The 17,228-nt window shown below is 47.0% G+C and overlaps 2 protein-coding genes across 2 annotated transcripts in view; one reads left to right on the plus strand and one right to left on the minus strand.

Moving 5' to 3' along the window:
- Positions 1–10,725, minus strand: part of CSUI_002002 (protease do-like 9) — a gene marked incomplete at its 3' end in the record, with an annotated part of 11,134 nt that extends 409 nt beyond the window's left edge. Inside the window, exons 1-9 of the mRNA XM_068062204.1 lie at positions 9,932–10,725; positions 7,323–8,770; positions 6,439–6,594; positions 5,181–5,286; positions 4,379–4,479; positions 3,305–3,502; positions 2,150–2,299; positions 1,158–1,382; positions 207–335 (exon numbers count right to left, since the gene is read on the minus strand). Coding sequence (XP_067925819.1) covers positions 207–335; positions 1,158–1,382; positions 2,150–2,299; positions 3,305–3,502; positions 4,379–4,479; positions 5,181–5,286; positions 6,439–6,594; positions 7,323–8,770; positions 9,932–10,160 — 2,742 coding nt within the window. The remainder of the gene's footprint in view (positions 1–206; positions 336–1,157; positions 1,383–2,149; positions 2,300–3,304; positions 3,503–4,378; positions 4,480–5,180; positions 5,287–6,438; positions 6,595–7,322; positions 8,771–9,931) is intronic.
- A 49-nt stretch (positions 10,726–10,774) lies between these two features.
- On the plus strand, positions 10,775–17,177 carry CSUI_002003 (trna guanosine-2 -o-methyltransferase trm11-like related). Its single transcript, XM_068062205.1, has 6 exons — positions 10,775–13,416; positions 13,588–13,827; positions 14,126–14,317; positions 14,904–14,983; positions 15,786–15,877; positions 16,786–17,177. The coding sequence occupies exon 1, from the start codon at positions 11,707–11,709 to the stop codon at positions 12,430–12,432; it is 726 nt and encodes a 241-aa protein (XP_067925820.1). The 5' UTR covers positions 10,775–11,706; the 3' UTR covers positions 12,433–13,416; positions 13,588–13,827; positions 14,126–14,317; positions 14,904–14,983; positions 15,786–15,877; positions 16,786–17,177.
- Positions 17,178–17,228: the final 51 nt, after the last annotated feature.

The following is a 17,228-nucleotide window of genomic DNA, read 5'->3' on the forward strand; positions in this document are numbered from 1 at the left end:
CCACACACGGTTGAAGACTTGCTCTTGAGATGTACGATCGAAATACCTAGACTGCAGACCTGCAGGCGCACTGGACTCTCCAGTTAACGAATGTGGGGAGAGAGAGAGAGCCCCGCGAAGAAGATATGATTGAGACACGAGAAAACAGAAAATCTCTAGTGTTGGAATGAGAGAATGAGTCTTCTTTGTCTAGTTCCGTCACTTACAGGTGCCCGAGATTCAAAGTCTTCTCCGTACTCTGATTTAAGAAAGGGCTCAGACAGAGGGACGAACACTAGACCTCCGACAATGAGATACTCCGGCCTTCTTAGATCGCTATTAGCGGGTACGAGAAGCTGTTGAGGAAATGTGAATGAGAGGCAGAGAAGGGTAAACACCAAAACTATAAAGGGCAGAAGGAGATGATTAGAAAGGACAAAATAAAGGAAGAGTGAAACCACCGTCTCCGACAGCAATCCATTACATATCCGAACACTTTCTGGTCTCTTGGACTACATCTTAAACAGCTAATACGAAACCAAGAATGCTTCTTCCACCAGTCGCCCCCGCTACCATAATGAGAGAACAGCCTAGTTAGATACACAAGTTAGCAGCCGGACTGCCTGTGGAGCATGAATACCATGTAAGACGCTGAGACGGAAGCATTCTATTGAGCGCCAGAAGCGACTCCGGTGTCTGAAAACAAGAAATATAGCAGTGCCGGCACGAAGACCTCGGCAGTACATGCATGCACCTAGAACCGCATAGATCCTTCACGAACAGAACAGTACACTGTTTGTACGTAAATACATGTTCAGCAGAATATGTTGAACGACCTAACTTCTACGCTGGTAGGGACTGAAGATTTCGCTATCCACACTCCTGCCTCCTACTCCAACTACAGCATATCTTTCGTGTCTTCCCCGAAAGAGCAATTCAGGCGTGGAGCCTTGCGCAAAGGTGTCCTTTCATCTTCTGGGAAGAACGAAGAACACCACAGAGGGGGAAAGAAAAGTGAAGTAAGAACAACACACAAGTCATCAGTATGCCGTAAGTCTGGATGGACTAGGAATGCCCCTATAAAAAACTTCTCTCCGTGTGCTGAAAAGCGCGATGAACGTAGAGTCTCTCTCCCTCTTTCTCTTTTTCCCTGCCTTGTGATCTTATGACTTGCTTACATTCAGCTTTCCCACGGTGAACTGCGCGCTCATTTCACGGTGATTTCGAATGAGTTTGAGATGACAGATATCTCCAACAAACATCTGACTAAATAGCCAAGTGAAGAGAATTCTTTCTCCATTTCTGAAAGGAACGGTCCCGTCACTTGCAATGCGCTGACCGCCGATCTCCAGTAGGATATCTCCCTTCTGTAAAACACCTTTTGCTGTACTTGCTCCATCTACCTGGAAAGAAAATACAGACAAAAGCTGACACATACACACCAACTTTGTCCACATATACACTAACTATATCAGCACAAGCATATATGTATATACATGTACATTTGAAGGAAGATAGACGGAACCCCGCTGAGCCGCAAGAGGGAGAGACTTCGTCGTGTGTGTTTCACTGCCGCTTGAAGCCGGCAGAGGTGATATCGGTAAGACAGCAAGGCAGTTAAAACACACGCACATACGTACATACATACATACGAAGTACTACAACAGTGTTACTATCCCGCACGTGCATACACATATATGTAACTAGATGCGTGCGCCACCACCCTTATCAACAGTGTAAATGCATATATTCATGTAAGAGAGAGAGAACAGACAAGGCTAGCCAGTTACAACCCCTTGGGCTAACGAGCCAGAGACAGGAGATTCTGATGGCTAACAAGGTAGTCAGTCTATCATGTGTAAGGATACAGACAGACACTTGTGTGGCTGCTGTTCACGTACGAATGTTTTTTTTCTTTCTCTCCTAATGGGGACCACCTCGCGTATTTAGCGCAGGCGGTCACTCAGTATCCGACGTCGTGGGCAATATCACAATCACACGCCTCTGTCGGAATGAACACATAGTTGTTGTACATAGGCACCGGTACGTACGCGAGCCATATAACGTACATGCATGCATGCATGGTACATATCCACTTCGCAGAACAACACGTAGATCTCCATCCTGATCCCGTTTTGCTTCTTTCCTCTTTTGCTCTGTAAGGACAAACCTTTTTAACGAGGATACCCTCGTGTTTTTCTTTGAGACCAAGAGCTTGGCGACAAAACTTATTCTCTAGTTTCTGCCATGTAAAGCCTCCGTCACCGAAGCCGAGATATCTTGAGTGACGTTTGTAATCTTCAAGAAAGTGTCTGACAACCTAAGAGACATGAGCAGGAAGGGGAGAAGCACAACGCGCACATCGCACCAGAGGTTAACCAATAAAGATACAGAAGACTCACCGCGGATGTTCTTGGGACCAGTAGGAATCTATCTACCTACATGCACCGCTTCTCAAATATGTAAGCCCTCTAAATAGGGATTTACAGAGGATGCGGATGCGGATGGATGGGCCAGGGAGTGCATACGCAACACACATAGTAGCGGGAATGACAACTGAACAAGGGAGGAAAAGAATACGCAGTGAACACTCAAAAACTTATCCGTTGTAGGTGAGTGCGTATTCGAGGAATCCACAGCAGTAGTTACACCTATTCAGCTACTGTCTTCTTTGGTTTTCTATACTAGTACTATTGCAACTGCCTATTAGCGGAGTGCCTGGGGGATGTCCGCCTGCAGCGCAGAGATATACTTCCGTGACGCTGAAAAGCTCCCTAAGAAACCTTAGCTAATGATAAAACCGATCTCTTCAGCGTTACTTAGCATTGCCTCTCCCCAAAGAAGACGTCTCTACACAGTATGTATAGGATGTACGGACTCGAGAAGACGAATAGCTTCTATGCCAACTTGTACGACTATGAGCTTCCCTCGCCAGCCAAGGACGCGTATCCGTGACAAACAGACCCCCCCAACTGTCCTCTCTATATATCCCATTCGAGTAACATGGTCCGTTAGGATGCTAAATCACGTGGTGTCCCTCCCACCTTTGAAAGACCCTGAGCTTCCCTACTTCCCTCCTGTCTTTTACACAGAGGCTCCAGACAAGGAAAACAGAAGAGAAAAAAAGACTTCAACACGAAATGACGGAAGGCTCTCCACGAAAGCAATGAACACTCCACCCAAGAATGTGATGCTACTGCTACCCCCATGCACACCTCCCTAGCTTCTTCATAACAGAACGTGCCGCAGCATAGACATACAGGAGTATATACATGCATATATCCACACAGAAGAAAGTATGAAGCCTTTCACCACTTTTTCTTACCTCACTAGGTATAATATATCCAATGTTCTCTGTCTCGCCGTCTTTTAGACTTTGGAATGCAATGCCCACGCACTGTCGATGCTTGTTCAAGGCTGGTCCACCACTATTTCCTGGATTAATGGCCGCATCGATTTGAATGGCCAGCAAGCTACAAGACCCTAACGAATACTGTTGAAGATCCATCCTCGAAACAACTCCCTAAAACGAAGAGAAAAGCATACTACAGCGCAGGCGAGATATAGACATGATGCAAACACTACTGCTTCTACTACTTGGTAGTAAGGAGCGAATGGATCTTACGTAGATCCCACTGACACAACCCGGAGATTTCCATAGTGAGAGGAGAGCCTCACATAAATTTGACGTGATGTGTGTGCAAAGCTTTTCTGTGTATCAGTTCTGTTGACTTGCATCGCAGATAAAACTACATAGGGATGAAAATCAGGAGAACTGACACACAAAGAAAGACACATACACACACACCACAGTATAACAAATGCCATATATAACGGGATCAGCTTCTTGAATGAACACGCACTTTCTTTCTCCGAAAACATGTCTCTCTCCAAGTTAGGAGACCACTCTGTCCACTTGACTATTGCTAAACAGACAAGTACATCTGTTCAGAGATACATGGAACACGATGAACAGATGAAGACCGAGGAACTTCGACCCCTCTTCGCTTACGCCTGCTCCCTCTTGTACTCCTATGGCTGATTCTCTTCAGACAGGCATTCTACGGACAGACCCGACCTTCCTCACTAAACTTCCGTAGCCTCTAGAGCTAGCTTCATTTCTCCTCATGAGTGCAGCTGTAGACAGACGACTTCTACACCACACCCCTACAGACCACCAAACCCCTTTCTTCTTCGTCGGCGACCTGTAAGACAGACTTGGCGAGCTGTATGGAACGGAATGAGTGTAACTTCGCTTTCTGTACTATTATGGTGCGGATGACGGGTGGTCTGAGACAGCCATTCAATAGACGACAAAAGCTTCTTTCGCCTTTAGTAGCATACACAAGAGCAAGGTGGTGAAGAGACGTCGAACAACCCTGGTAGCCATGGATCTCACTTGAGTGACAGAAGAATTATCGCCTCCAAGAGGGTAACCAACAACCGTCACAGGATCTTCAAGAAGAGGTGAGGGCCCCCATTGCAAAGGCGGGCCTACTCCTGTAAGAGGAGGACAGATGGAGAAAGACAGGACAAAAAAAACGGACAAGATGCCACAGGACAGAGACATGTGGAGAAAGTCTTGCACATTCACATAGAGGTACGGCGGTGCCTTGAAACCGCGGTGACTAACCACGCACAGTACACGACCAAACGGAGGAAAACTCTGGCATAGACACTTATACGCACACATAGGTAAACCCATGTTTGCGTATTTGACACATGAATGTAGAAGTGATGTATGGACGTGTATAGTCCGAGTGAACTGAAGCGATCGAATGGGATCACAAGCAGGGAGGGGGGTGTATCCCTGAGAAGAAGGAAGCCTTATCGAGGAGAGATACCGTATTTGCCGGTGGGCGCGAGATAGTAAGAAGAGATGAGTGTATCAACTCCTGATGAGTGGACAGACAAAAAACACATCTACCGGAGTCTCTTTAAGTGTGCGCGTCCCCTGTCATCATCACGGTCGCCCCAAGAGCTCTATCTATCTGCCAGTCCATCTATCTATGACAGAAAACTAACAGCAGAGTTCGGGGAAGAGTCTTGTCCTTTCTGCACAGTTCGTCCCTTCATCCCTTTTGTTCCCTAAGAAATACTATTACGCCGTCGCGGAGCGAATCTGAAGGGCTTGAAAGATAAGAGGGACGGCACCAATAAAAGAAAGAAGTCCAGAAAGAAGAGAGAGTGAGAAAGGCCACCTTGCCAGAAGTCTTCGTCTGCAATTTGAAGCATGGCTAGATCACATTCCAGGCCAATACAAACAACCTTGGCCTCATACTTTTGGTGATCTCCTCTCTTCCGAACCTGTAGTAGAAAAAGAGTTACTCGGCAGCAACACTCATTAGAAAGCAATGAAGACGAAGGAAAAGCAGAAATAAAGATCCCTCTTCCTCTTCTTCCTCCGCCGCTCCCAAGAGCGACCCGCATGGAAAAGACTTCTACTCAGAAAGGCAAGAACAACAGAGAATGAGTTATAAAAACACTTAGGTGTATGTACCCCACTGTATAAGAAACGGATGGTGAACGATTGGTATTGCCATCGTCATGCCGCCCAACCATATAGGTGGCTCTATACCGACGTATGCATGGATAAGGATACCCATCAATTGATAAACGTCATATAGATAAAGAGAGAAAATCCCGCTTCACAATCTCTTTGTTGTGTATGTCCTTGCGAGTGCTTGAAGAAAACGAAGGGCTAAGAGCTATCTAGACAAGACACTTACCGTAGCCAAACAATAGGAGAAGATCGATACACACAGAATTGCCTGACACCCCAGTAACCACTTACCACTCTCTAGATAAATAAGGACGCTGGTGTTTACAGAGTTAGCAGAGGTCGTGATTCTCCGAGACTGCATATATACCGCTGTATAGTTACGAGTGATGTTCTTCAAACGAGTACCTGCTGGTGCGTCAGCGACTAACTTCTCTTGCACCAGGAATCCGCGAAATTGCTAACACATTGCATACACAGAGGTACCCCTTTTGGCTCTTGACAGCATCACGGGTGCCTAGTTTAGATCTTCTCATTGATTCGCTTCTATGCGCGGATCCCGAAGAGGAACTTATCCACCCCGCTCGGTATTGCACTTGAAAGATTTAGGCTCGGAGATGTGATGGATAAATACTTCAGTGTCTTTCCTATCCTTGCAAAAAGTGTCTGATATGACAAGAATACAAATGGTCGCTAATACAGCACCTTAGGACAGATGTCAGCCACAGTATAACATGGATCGTGCTATCATTCATAGTACCCACAGAGAGATGCATTCGTCCTTCGCCACATTCTTAGTGTGTGGAGACGATGCGTAGACACACAGACACTACAACAACAATGGGGTGGGATTGACGCTGAGCTTGATATTCCTCCAATCCACTCGTTGTGATTATACTAGCAGAAAGAGTAACGAATTAGCAAAAAAGTTACATCTGTCAATCTATCTGATCTTGTACCTGCACGACCGCAGCATGCTCCACTGAGTGAGCATTTGTTAAGAGACACCTGTCTCCGTTGGCATCGACGGTAACGAAGCCTGTGCTTGTCGATGTGGTTTGGCGGCGTGTGGTCCATGGTTGGCTATAGTTCGGTTCGCAGTGTGTGCAGAAGACCTACAGAGAGAACCAAGGAGAACATGAAAAAGAAGACATCACAGACAAGGCACCAAGGCACTAAAGCATCTGTCTTTCAGAAAGCGTGTGCAGACGGAGAAATTTACATCTTTCTTGTCATCCATACGACAACGAGAATGTAGAACTGCGGCGCTGCTGGAGTAGGACCCGTTCCACGTAGATCTGGTTCAGCGCAGATCGAGATAACTGGGATAGGTACTAGAGTAAGAATAATCCCATCTAGAGGATGTGTCTTAAGGAATCAGGCAGACTGTCTACTCTTGGCCATACAGATAGACCTCTATAGAGGCTTACAAGGAGCTGTACTTACTTCACTCCCACGTGGATGTAGGTGAGTCTCTCTCTACACCTCACTACTCCAAGGACGTCCATCATTTTGGACGGTCCGACGTAGGGTACATCTTCAATCGCAGAATGAAAGAAGATGTTTTGTTTCCGTCTTTCTTTTCGTAGACAAGTCACAACCCCTGTCGATATCAAAGTGTGCATGTATACACACTCGAGTGGATCCATACATCAGGGAGACAGGTATCTCACTCCACCACGTGCAAATGAAGAGAAACTTCGCAGATCTCTCTAGCCAGGCATACGGACATACACAGACACATGCAGAAAACGGGAGAGAAAGGAGAGACAAAGAAAGAAGTATATACATATATATGTTACGAGAAAACGAAGGAGGCACGGAAAGTATAAAGGCTGCCTACCTTGAAGACTGTGTTGGGCACCTCACTTTTAAGAAGGTTAACCACAGCCCCCGCTTCCTCTTCTTCTTCTCCTCCTCCCTTCTCTGTCTTGCCTTTACCCATTCCTTCCTTCTTTTTTTCTTGTTTTCTTCGTTGTCGTTCTCCTTCTCGTTCTTTTTCAACATAAGGAGAGACACTACTCGGTAAGGATGCAGCCTGCTCAGCTGCTGGTTCTGCCTCTCTTCCTCTTCTTCTCCTTTCCCTTGTTGCAGGTGTGGAGACCAAGCTTAACGCCTTCATGTTCTCGTGGCTACCTCCATCAATACGTCTTAGATTTTCTTTCCTCTTTTCATCCTCCTCTTCTTCTCTACTATCAGACACATCGGATGAAGGTGTCATTCGAACGCTGTGAGGATGAAGATGATTCAACGACGGAGCTGGACAGGAACTTCCCTCTTCTGTTCCTTCTCCTGTTCGTTGCTTCTTCTTTCTATTCATCTGAATGCTTCTTACTTTGGAAGTTCCTTCCTCTGTTACTCTCCATGATTTGCTAGAAGACGACGCCGGTGAATGTACATCGTGATCTTTATCATCTTCTTTCTCTTGTTGTTGCAGTTGGCCTTTTCTCCACATCTCTCTTCTACTTCCTCCCCCATTTTCTCTTATATTCTTCTTCTTTTCGTGAAGAGATCTCTCTTTCTCATCTTCCTGACATGCTTTCTTCATATCTAATAATCTTGAACGCCCGGTAACTTGCTTTGAAGTAAATCCTTCCTGCGTAGTAGGTTTCTTTGTATCGACTTCATTTGCCTTTCTTTGTGGGTCACTCTCCTCCTTTTCCCCTTTCTTCGTCTTTCTTTCTTCATGAGGCGTACCTTTATTATGATTCCTGTGGAGATGTAAGTCACTTTTCTTCTGAAGATTGTCGCTTGATAAAACTCTCTCTTCACTTCTTCCTTGACTGGCTTTTTCCTGATCTCTCATATTCCTAGTAGAAAGAGGAGATGAAGCCGACCCCCCACTCTTGTCATGCTTATCGTCTTCGTCACTGCCTTTTCCGTCTTCTCCACCACCACGTTCTCCTCTTGTTCTCGTTCTTGGATGCTTCCCTTCATGTGCAGCTTGTCTAGTACTTCTCTCCTGCTTCTCTTCGTCGTCCTTCTTCTTGTTCTTCTTTGTTTCGTCTTGCACCATAGAAATCTCCTTCGGGGTCGCTGCAGTTACACCAGATTGTGTGGTATGAAGATACAAAGGAGAAGAGACGTCTTGACGTCGACGGCCTGGAGCCGAAGAAGAGCACCGCATGCGTTTCGAAGCAGGAGGTAGGGGAGAAGAAGAGAGAGCAGGAGAAAGAGGACGGGGTGAAGATGGTGCGGGAATAGTCGTAGAAGAAGCACCGGCTGCAGTGCGAGACGAGGACAAGGAAGAAGATCCACCTGACAGTTTTCTATTAAGAGAAGAAGAAGATTCTGAAACGACAAGACAAGGACATGCAAAGACAAAGGCATAAATGGCAGGGACGCTTCCTTCGTTGAAAGGAAACCCATGAACTCCAGGCAATCACAATGAAGATGACAGGGAACCCAACCCGACGTGCCACTCTCACCTCCCCTCTCCTCTCCCCTCCCTGTAATCTATATAAAGTGACTCTTTTCAACAGGAAGCTATACTTCCTTATTGTTCTCTGTATCGACTAACTTACGATTGTGTACTACTCTCTATACGATGCTTGCTATTCCTGTCACCTATTCCTGTTGTATGACCATACAGTCCAACACAATGACACCCAGGTATCTATATTCTCGAGAGATGCTACGTATGGAAACACTGCGGACGGAATGCTTGACGAGGAGGGGGAGAAGCTCTCAGTTCTTTCCCAAAGCGTGCCCTTATACTTTTCCTTTTCAGTATGACCCTCTCACAAACTCGACAACTGTCTATACACCATACACACCTTTGTAGGGGAGACACGCTTTGACGCATGTATAAAGTGTGTGGAACGGACGACGAGGAACTCATCTAGAATGATGGAAATGTCTGTATTTTTGAATGAACAAGACTTAACCGTTCACGTACAGACGTATGTACTGATGAATGTAAACAATGGGGGTCTTCATTGAGTATGGTAGAGAGGACATGCAAATCCGACTAAGTCTTCTCTGTCTCTCTCTCACAGCCTTCGAGGTATGGGTGGACGCAAAGGTTGTCGGAGGAAGTTTCCCTGATTGGCCGCTCCCGTGTGTTGAGAAGCTGAGCAGAGAGGTGCCAGCAGAATGAATTTTTCTCTACACACCCATACATATATGCGTGTGCAGAAGATGTGTCCGTATATGGAACGACCTATAGGTGAAAGAATGTGTTCGTGTATGGCACGCGGTGAGAGGCTTTTCCCTCTCCGACGCAGGAGGAGCAGGCAGCCCAAAGCTACATCGGTGTCGTGCATCACATCGGTATTTTGACCTAAATAGGGTGAGGTCGTAGAAATCCAGAGAGTTCGAAAGGAAGCCATTCCGTAGTCGCACACCCCTTCCCGCGAAGACAAGAAGCGCAAGAAACACACTGGATCTCTCGTGAATAGGTGACTGACTCCTACAGGAAGAAAGACGGTAGAAAGAGACAAACACACATACCTCCTCTCTGTCTTCTGCTTCGATTGTCGCCTGTTCTTAGGTTGGATCGACCAGCATGAGTATTGGGACTGGAACTATGAGAGGAGGGTGTGAGAGCTGCTGCCGTACGGCGTTCTTTTGAGGGTTCAGTAAGTAATGCCTGTTGCTTCGTCGTCTTCTCATTCTTTCCTCTCTCTCTTTCCTTGCTCCCCCCACCCCCTCCCGTGGTGAGAAGTCTTTGTTTAGGCATCGCGATAAGAATTCTCCAAAGTAGAGTATATTTCACTGAAGACACGCCACCTTAGAGCAACACGGAGACCTCCAACGCGCCGCCAGAAGAGAAGAAAAAGAGCTTTCAAGTGTAGAAGACCACAGATGGGAAGGAGGATCTGAGATGGGGTGCCGACTGACGATGGCCAAGCACAAACGGATGCTGACTTGTGGGAGAAAAAGAAAGGAAAAGATTTGCATGGACAAGAGAGGGCTGGAGTGAGACAAGAGAAAGGAGGAAAGGCCTGAGGAAGTGTTCGCACACAAGCGGATTGTTTGGAATGCTTTGAGAAGTCGCTCGTTCCGGCACTCTCAGACCCTTCTGTCTGTGTGCGTCTTCAAATTGCGATTCCATCGAAACAACACATGGTGTTGATAGAACTAAGAAACGTCTTGTTTTATACTCTCCCAGTACGAAGAGACCGTTCGATGTTTGGGGACCTTCTTCGGGAAGGTCTTGGAAGAACTCAGAAAGGAGGGGAACGGCAAGAAGAAAATAACGGTTTTTGAGAAGACAGGAGGGAAGTGTAAAGCGAGTGAAAGAGTGTGTCAGCGTGAAAGAAAAGCGAAGTGTTTCTCCGCAGTGGCCCGACCGCATGCAGTTGGGAAATGGATTTCTTTGCATTCTTCGCTCTCCGCATGCCTTCTTTGGAAAATAAAGAAAAGCAAGACACACAGATCCTGTCCCCCCCTCTTGTTTCCACTTGGTCTAGAGTCTCTTCCACTCTCTCTTTTTTAGCCAGGTATGTCTCTTGCCATCTTTTCAGCACGGGGCAACCAATCCTTCCTGCGGCTACAGCAGCCTGGGCGCATGCAACAAGACGAGTTTCCAACAGAAAAGGGAAAGAAGTTACTCAATCACCTTTGCCATCCTCTCTCAGTTTGGTCGTCCTGTTAATCTTCCTTTTTTTTGTCTGCAAGGCAGCCCTTTCACTCCTTTGGCTCGCTCGCGGGGTGCCGGCTCTGTTCTTCCGCTTCTCTCCCGCTGGGAGCATCGTCGATTGTGCTCTCCCGTGAAAGGACAAGAGGGGACACCATCGGACCGACTGCCGTCGAGAAGCGTAAGGAGTTCTTTCTTTGAGCGGAAAGCTACTGTCATCTTCACCGGTTCCTTCTCTGCTTAGCGCTTCGGTCATTTCCCAGCTGTCTCGTCTTCTCGGGAAAAAATGAAGTGACTAGTGAAGTGTCTATGGATGCTCTCCTGTTCATTTGTTAGAGCACGCACGAAGAAGGGCGGAAGAAGGTTCGCTAGAAAGGGCGACAAAAGGAGCATAAGAAGAGAGAAGACAATTCGCTAATATTTGTGTTACGAGGGAAGTATCTTTCATCTTGGGAAACAAGAGATTCCCTTCTCCTCTTTCTCTGCTGCTGCAAGCTTCTTTACTTATCAACAACATCGACACGGAGAGATTTCATTCTTTCGTACCTGTCTTCACTCCCTTTTTTCTTGTCTCCCGACCTCTCTTTTCGGCAACTTTCTTTTCGTTCTCTTCCATGTCTCTTTACTTCCATATATTCTTCACACAATGACGTCGTCACCATGTCTTCATTCTTCTTCTCCTTCTTCTCCTCTTTCTCCTGCTGAACCTTCTTCGTCTTCTACCGTATCCTCCACGCTGCCTCCGTTATCGTCCTCTCTCAATTCCAGTGTCTCTTCCCCCTCTTCTCCCTGTTGCTTTCACCCTTCTTCTTCAGCCTTATCACCGGCATCTTCTTCAGCATCTTCGAAACTTCCGTGTTCTTCTTCTTTATCTGCTCCTTCTACGGATACCCCTGACCAACATCTCCATACACAGACGACAGCTTCCCTTACCCCTACAGCTCCATCCGTGACTTCTCCATCTTCTCCGTCGTCTTCTAACTCTACGACACTCTCCTTGTCTGTTGCTTCCTCACCCGCACGACTCCCTGTCTCTCAGAAAGGGAAATCTTTAGGTATATTGAAGAAAAGAGTGTCTGGGACATCTTCTGGCGAGGATGCAGAAAATCCCCCATGCTACCTATGCTGGTTTCTCTATCACAATGACTATAATGGCTTTCGGTTAGAAGAACTTGAAGCCCTTGCTAGAAGTGAAGGAGGTGCATCTACAGAATATCTGTGGAGACATGGAGAGCTAGAACGTCCTTCCTCCGACTCTGAGGCGCAGTTCGTGTATTGCCAGATTCCTTCTGAGGAGATCGCTAAATGCATCCTGAAGAAAAGTATTCTCATTAGAGCATTCATAGAGGTACGCTGTAAGCTTCCGGACTAAACAGCAGAAGCTATCTGAAGGTTTCTTCTTGGAAAGACAACTACAGAATGAAAACAAGAATAGATGGAAGGAAGAGATCCTCTTCACTCCAGGAGGAACGAGAATGGATATGAGGTGGCGGTGTGTCTCATGAAGACATTCGGCTCCTATAGTTATAAATGTCGACTCAACCGAACAAACGAATATGGACGAGCGCATCCCTACGTACGTTGGTGCCTAGGCAGCAGCCGACATATCCGAACCATGTATGTGCATATAGAGAGAAAGAGACTCGGGGATCTAAATCTGTAAAAGCCTTTCTCAGTGTATAAAGCACTCTATGGACGCGTGGGTACGCAGTCAGTCTGTATGTTTCTGAGGAATAGAAGACTGAAGGAGAGTGACGATGACGTGAAGCGTCGGGAGAGAGAAGATATAAAGAACTTTTCTTGCTACGTACAAAGTCTACTACACGAGCTCAGTGGGAAGGGACATAAAGAATTAGTCCCTTAGTGAGGAATACTTCGACTACTCTGTCTGGCTAGATGTTGACTGGGCAATGGAGGGTATGAGCGAATCATTTCTCCTGGTCTAGCTGCTCGTTGAGCTGTATCGTTATCTTCGCTTGGTTGACGAGGTCGTGATGGACATGTGATGGAGAGAGGAGTGAGAAGGTCATTTGTTTTTCTTCGCTTTTCTTCCGAGTGACGTGGCATATCACTCATGAGAGCATTTTCCCGGTCAGGGCTATGAGAGGAAGAAGCATAAGAAAAGGGCTGTGCGTTAGCGGGAGAATGAAGATAAAGATGTCGTTGAAGGACTGTAGAAGGCGGTGTGTTGAAGAGGTGAAGAGACACCCGGAAGAGAGAGAAAGAAAACATAAGTGTACAAGATGCTGGATAGAGAAAAGGATAGAGACAGAGAGAATCCTCATGAGTGATAGACCCGCAAGACAAGTATGAAGATCAGAGTTGCTCTACTGAAAGGCGAAGTCGCAGCATATAGGTACGCGCTTTCAATGATAGAATGTTTTCCTAGTGAGAGAACGGAAGATAAGATTTCTGTCAAGTTTGAAGAAAGGGGAAGAGAAAGGCAATGAAGACTCTCTCATTCACTCCACAGCCTATATGGTGATACGCCTTGCCTTTTCCTTGTTTTCTTTACTTCTTCTGTTAGGTCTGGGCCGAAGAAGATAGTTATCCTCTTCTCTTGAAGCGCATGCAGGAAGAATCGCGAGTGGAAATCTTTCAGTCTTACATCAACGATGAATCCACATGGGCGTTTCGCGTGAAGGCCTTTGGAAAATCCCTTTCAGCTGAGGAGCAGAGAAGTCGAATGAATTTCTTTTCTTCTCTTTTCAAAGGAACAGAAAAGGTGGATCTTCAGAATCCTGATGTTACTCTTGCTGTTGTTGAGGTACGACAAGTCTTCTTGAATATCGGCTTTCCCCTGTGAAGATTCAGTTCAGATTGCGCACGTAGAGATAGTAGAAGGCTTCGGAACTCTTTTTTTTCTTTCCTTTGCTCTCTCTGCCTCTCTGCCTTTCTCTCGTTCCTGGGTCCTCTTCGCTCTCTCTACCTTTCTCTCCCTCTCCGTTTTCTGTATACATATGGATAGGATACCTTTTACGTTTGCAGTAGAAGAAGTATGGACGGAGGTTTACGTGAAGGCTTGCTGATGCTATCGTTTCTGCTTTCTTGTTTCCTTTGCTAAGGAATGGATTCACTCCACCCCCGGGAATCCACTCGAGTCTGCGCCAGCTCCTCAGCGTGTTTTCTTTGGAAGAGAAATCGCCTCAAGGCACAATGATAAGCAGCCGTGGTGGTGGTCGTTTCGTCTCCCCATACGTCCAGTCCTAGGACCTACATCTCTCGATACTGAGCTTGCCTTCCTTATGTGTCACCAGGTACGAAAACTTTCTTTTCTCTGCTCTTCACATAGTTCATTGCCGTATTGCTGTAATGTATCTAGGGAACATGCATGTCTATATATATGCTAGCTGCGTGTAGCTGATAGAACATTAGTTAGGCAGATCATTCGCTTGGAGGACGGTGTGGAAGTGTTTAGTTTGCAGTAACAGGCAAGAGATGGAGAAGAGAGAACAGAGAACCAGTTTTTTCCGGGTTTGCGATGAAGCGAGAAATCACCGTGTTTTCTTCGTGATCATTTCATGGGAGAAGAAACCCCTCATAGCTTGTCATTATTCAAGGGGGGTGGCGGGACGATGACGAACTAGAGATACAGTAGACTATAGATGAGAGATAGATATAGTTTGCTTCTTTCTGTGTCAAGGTTATGTGTCTTATGACACCGAGTACGCACATGCACGTAGGTACGCGGGTCTTCATCAAGGGGGGGGGGGGACCCGATCACGTCGGTGAGAAGGGGATCCGAGAGAGCGTAGGTTTCCCGTCTTCGGACTGTGTTGTAGTATCCCGCCGGGGGACCTCGCAACTGATCGTACGCCTTTCTTTCTCTGTGCTACTCTGCAGGCTCAGGTTCGGAGAGGACACGTCGTGCTTGATCCTTTCGTTGGGACGGGCAGCATCCTTGTCTCTGCCACACATTACGGGTACTCCAATGGCGTCTCCCTACGTGATATATCGTTGCGCCGCTCACTGGGACAGATGGATAGATGCATGTCTGAATGAGTTCAGGGGGACTATGCAGTGTAATGGGCCTGTATTCAACTGAGAACTCTACCAACCTTATAGCCTCACCTTTGCTCCGGTCTAGCCTGAAAACCCGTCTTAGGAGAGCTGGCGGCATACGGAGTGGAAACAACATGGGAGCCCAAGTGTGATGAACTTACACGTGCCTACATATATCTGTGTACATTTGCTTCTCTCCCTAGAACCGTTCGGCTTTTATCGAGTAAGACATGCAAAAGATGTCTATGTGTGTGTAGGCGTCTGGATGTAAGTCGGTGTGCAAATACGTGGGTATGTATGTTCGATCTCCATCTAGGGTATGTGGGAAGGACCGTGTGGGAGGAGGATGCACACGTGCACACATGCGTCTCTGTATGCACATGCATATAGCTTGTGCATCTAAGTGATCCAGCTCAGCATAATCACATGCATGTGCTGCCGAGGGCGAGGTATTCCTGTACACCGGTAGGCGTCTTCATACCTATATATAGAGAGGGAGCGAGTGCAAGTGAGAGAGAGGGACACCACATATGCGCACATACCTACGATTGTGAATACGAACGTGTACACGTGAAAGCCCTTTTCTAATTGCTGCTCGATGTCTTGTAGATGGATAGAAAGAAAAGATGTGGAAAAGAATTCCACCTTGCAGGCTTACTTTCCTCGGCGTACACTCGTGAGACTACCCACATACCTTCCCTCTTTTTTTTCTTTGTTGCGTAGAGCCTTTTGTATTGGGTCGGATATCGATATTCGAGTGTTGAAAGGCTACTCTGTCGCGTACTTAAATCCTCATTTGAAGCATCCTCCAGACGGTAAGAAGGGAAGGCGAACGGAGAGAGTACCCAGCGGGACGAAGGTGGAAAACAACCCGGCGGGCGGATACGTTGTCTTGTTTTGGCACCCCAGTATCTCTCTTTCTCTGTAAACGCACTTCGGCTGCAGTTCCGCTAGAATCTAAGGGAAATACATTGCGAGAGGTTCACTGTAGGAGACAAGAAAGAACAGCACAAATAGAAATTGAGGGTGGCGCCTCCTTCTATGTTCTCCGGGGTTTCTGATCTTTCCTCCGCTGTCGTTAGAAATGAGTGGCTGGCGACCGTTTGTTTGTTCATATATCTCACGTGGGTAGCTACGTTCTCACCCTGCTAGCGGCCACGACAAGGGTTGCTGCCTTACCCTCGCCATCGCGGTAATGTATGTTTTTTCTTTTCTTTATATTGTGCTCATCACCGGCACGGGTACTGTTGCTAGCAATCGCTTCTCAACTCCTTGGAGTAACTGTGAGACGCAGGCATGCTCTTCGAATTGTTGGCATGCATTCGTGCACTCCCGTGCTCACCGTGGACAATGTAGACAAGGAAATGATTCTGCGCTCTACGCAAACAGCGGCCAACTGACACATCGTCGTCACCTTATCCGATCATACCTCTAGAGGTTTCGTAATCTCTCCTTCGAATGTATACACATGTAGCTACGTGCGTACATACGTACATGAATAGCGGCTTATGCTCAAGTGACTAGCTTGAGCCAGGAACCACGCCCTGATCAAACGCACGCCGTAGGTCTGCGCTACTATCGTCTAGCTATCCTCGGTAGAGACACTCGTAATACAGCATTTGTCTGCAGCTGCGGTAACTGTTGTGTTCGGATAGCAGTTAGCCTTTCCTTATCCTTACATCCGGACCCCTTCTTTCTGTCTTTCTCTTTGCTTCTTTCTCAGCATCGAAAGACGTGTTCCGGAATTTCGAGGAGTATGGACTTCCCAAACCGGAGATTGTCCGGTGTGACAATGCGGCTTGGGTAAGGATTACGATGGTGTCGTTCTCTCGTCACCGGCCGAGTAAACACGCGTACGTGTCCCCCAGAACGATTCCTTACGAGGTGTTGGTCGAACAGCACCAGACACAGCACCGCATGCAAAGCGAAGGTGATACCCCTACACCATCAGCCTCAGCCCGCACTAATCCCCCACGTACACTCCGTGCATGAGCGATCCAAGTCCTATGCCTGTGTGTCTGCATGTGTATGCATGCACATATTCATGGACTGACTGGGAATTGAACAGAGGCCGCGGTGCCTACCGCGGTGCCCTGCCTGTGTCCTTGCGTCTTTATGGACGCGCATGTGTATACGTGCGCATGTGTTTATGGACTGATCGGGAAT

Source organism: Cystoisospora suis, assembly GCF_002600585.1.
Source record: "Cystoisospora suis strain Wien I chromosome Unknown contig_832, whole genome shotgun sequence".
Taxonomy (NCBI): domain Eukaryota; phylum Apicomplexa; class Conoidasida; order Eucoccidiorida; family Sarcocystidae; genus Cystoisospora; species Cystoisospora suis.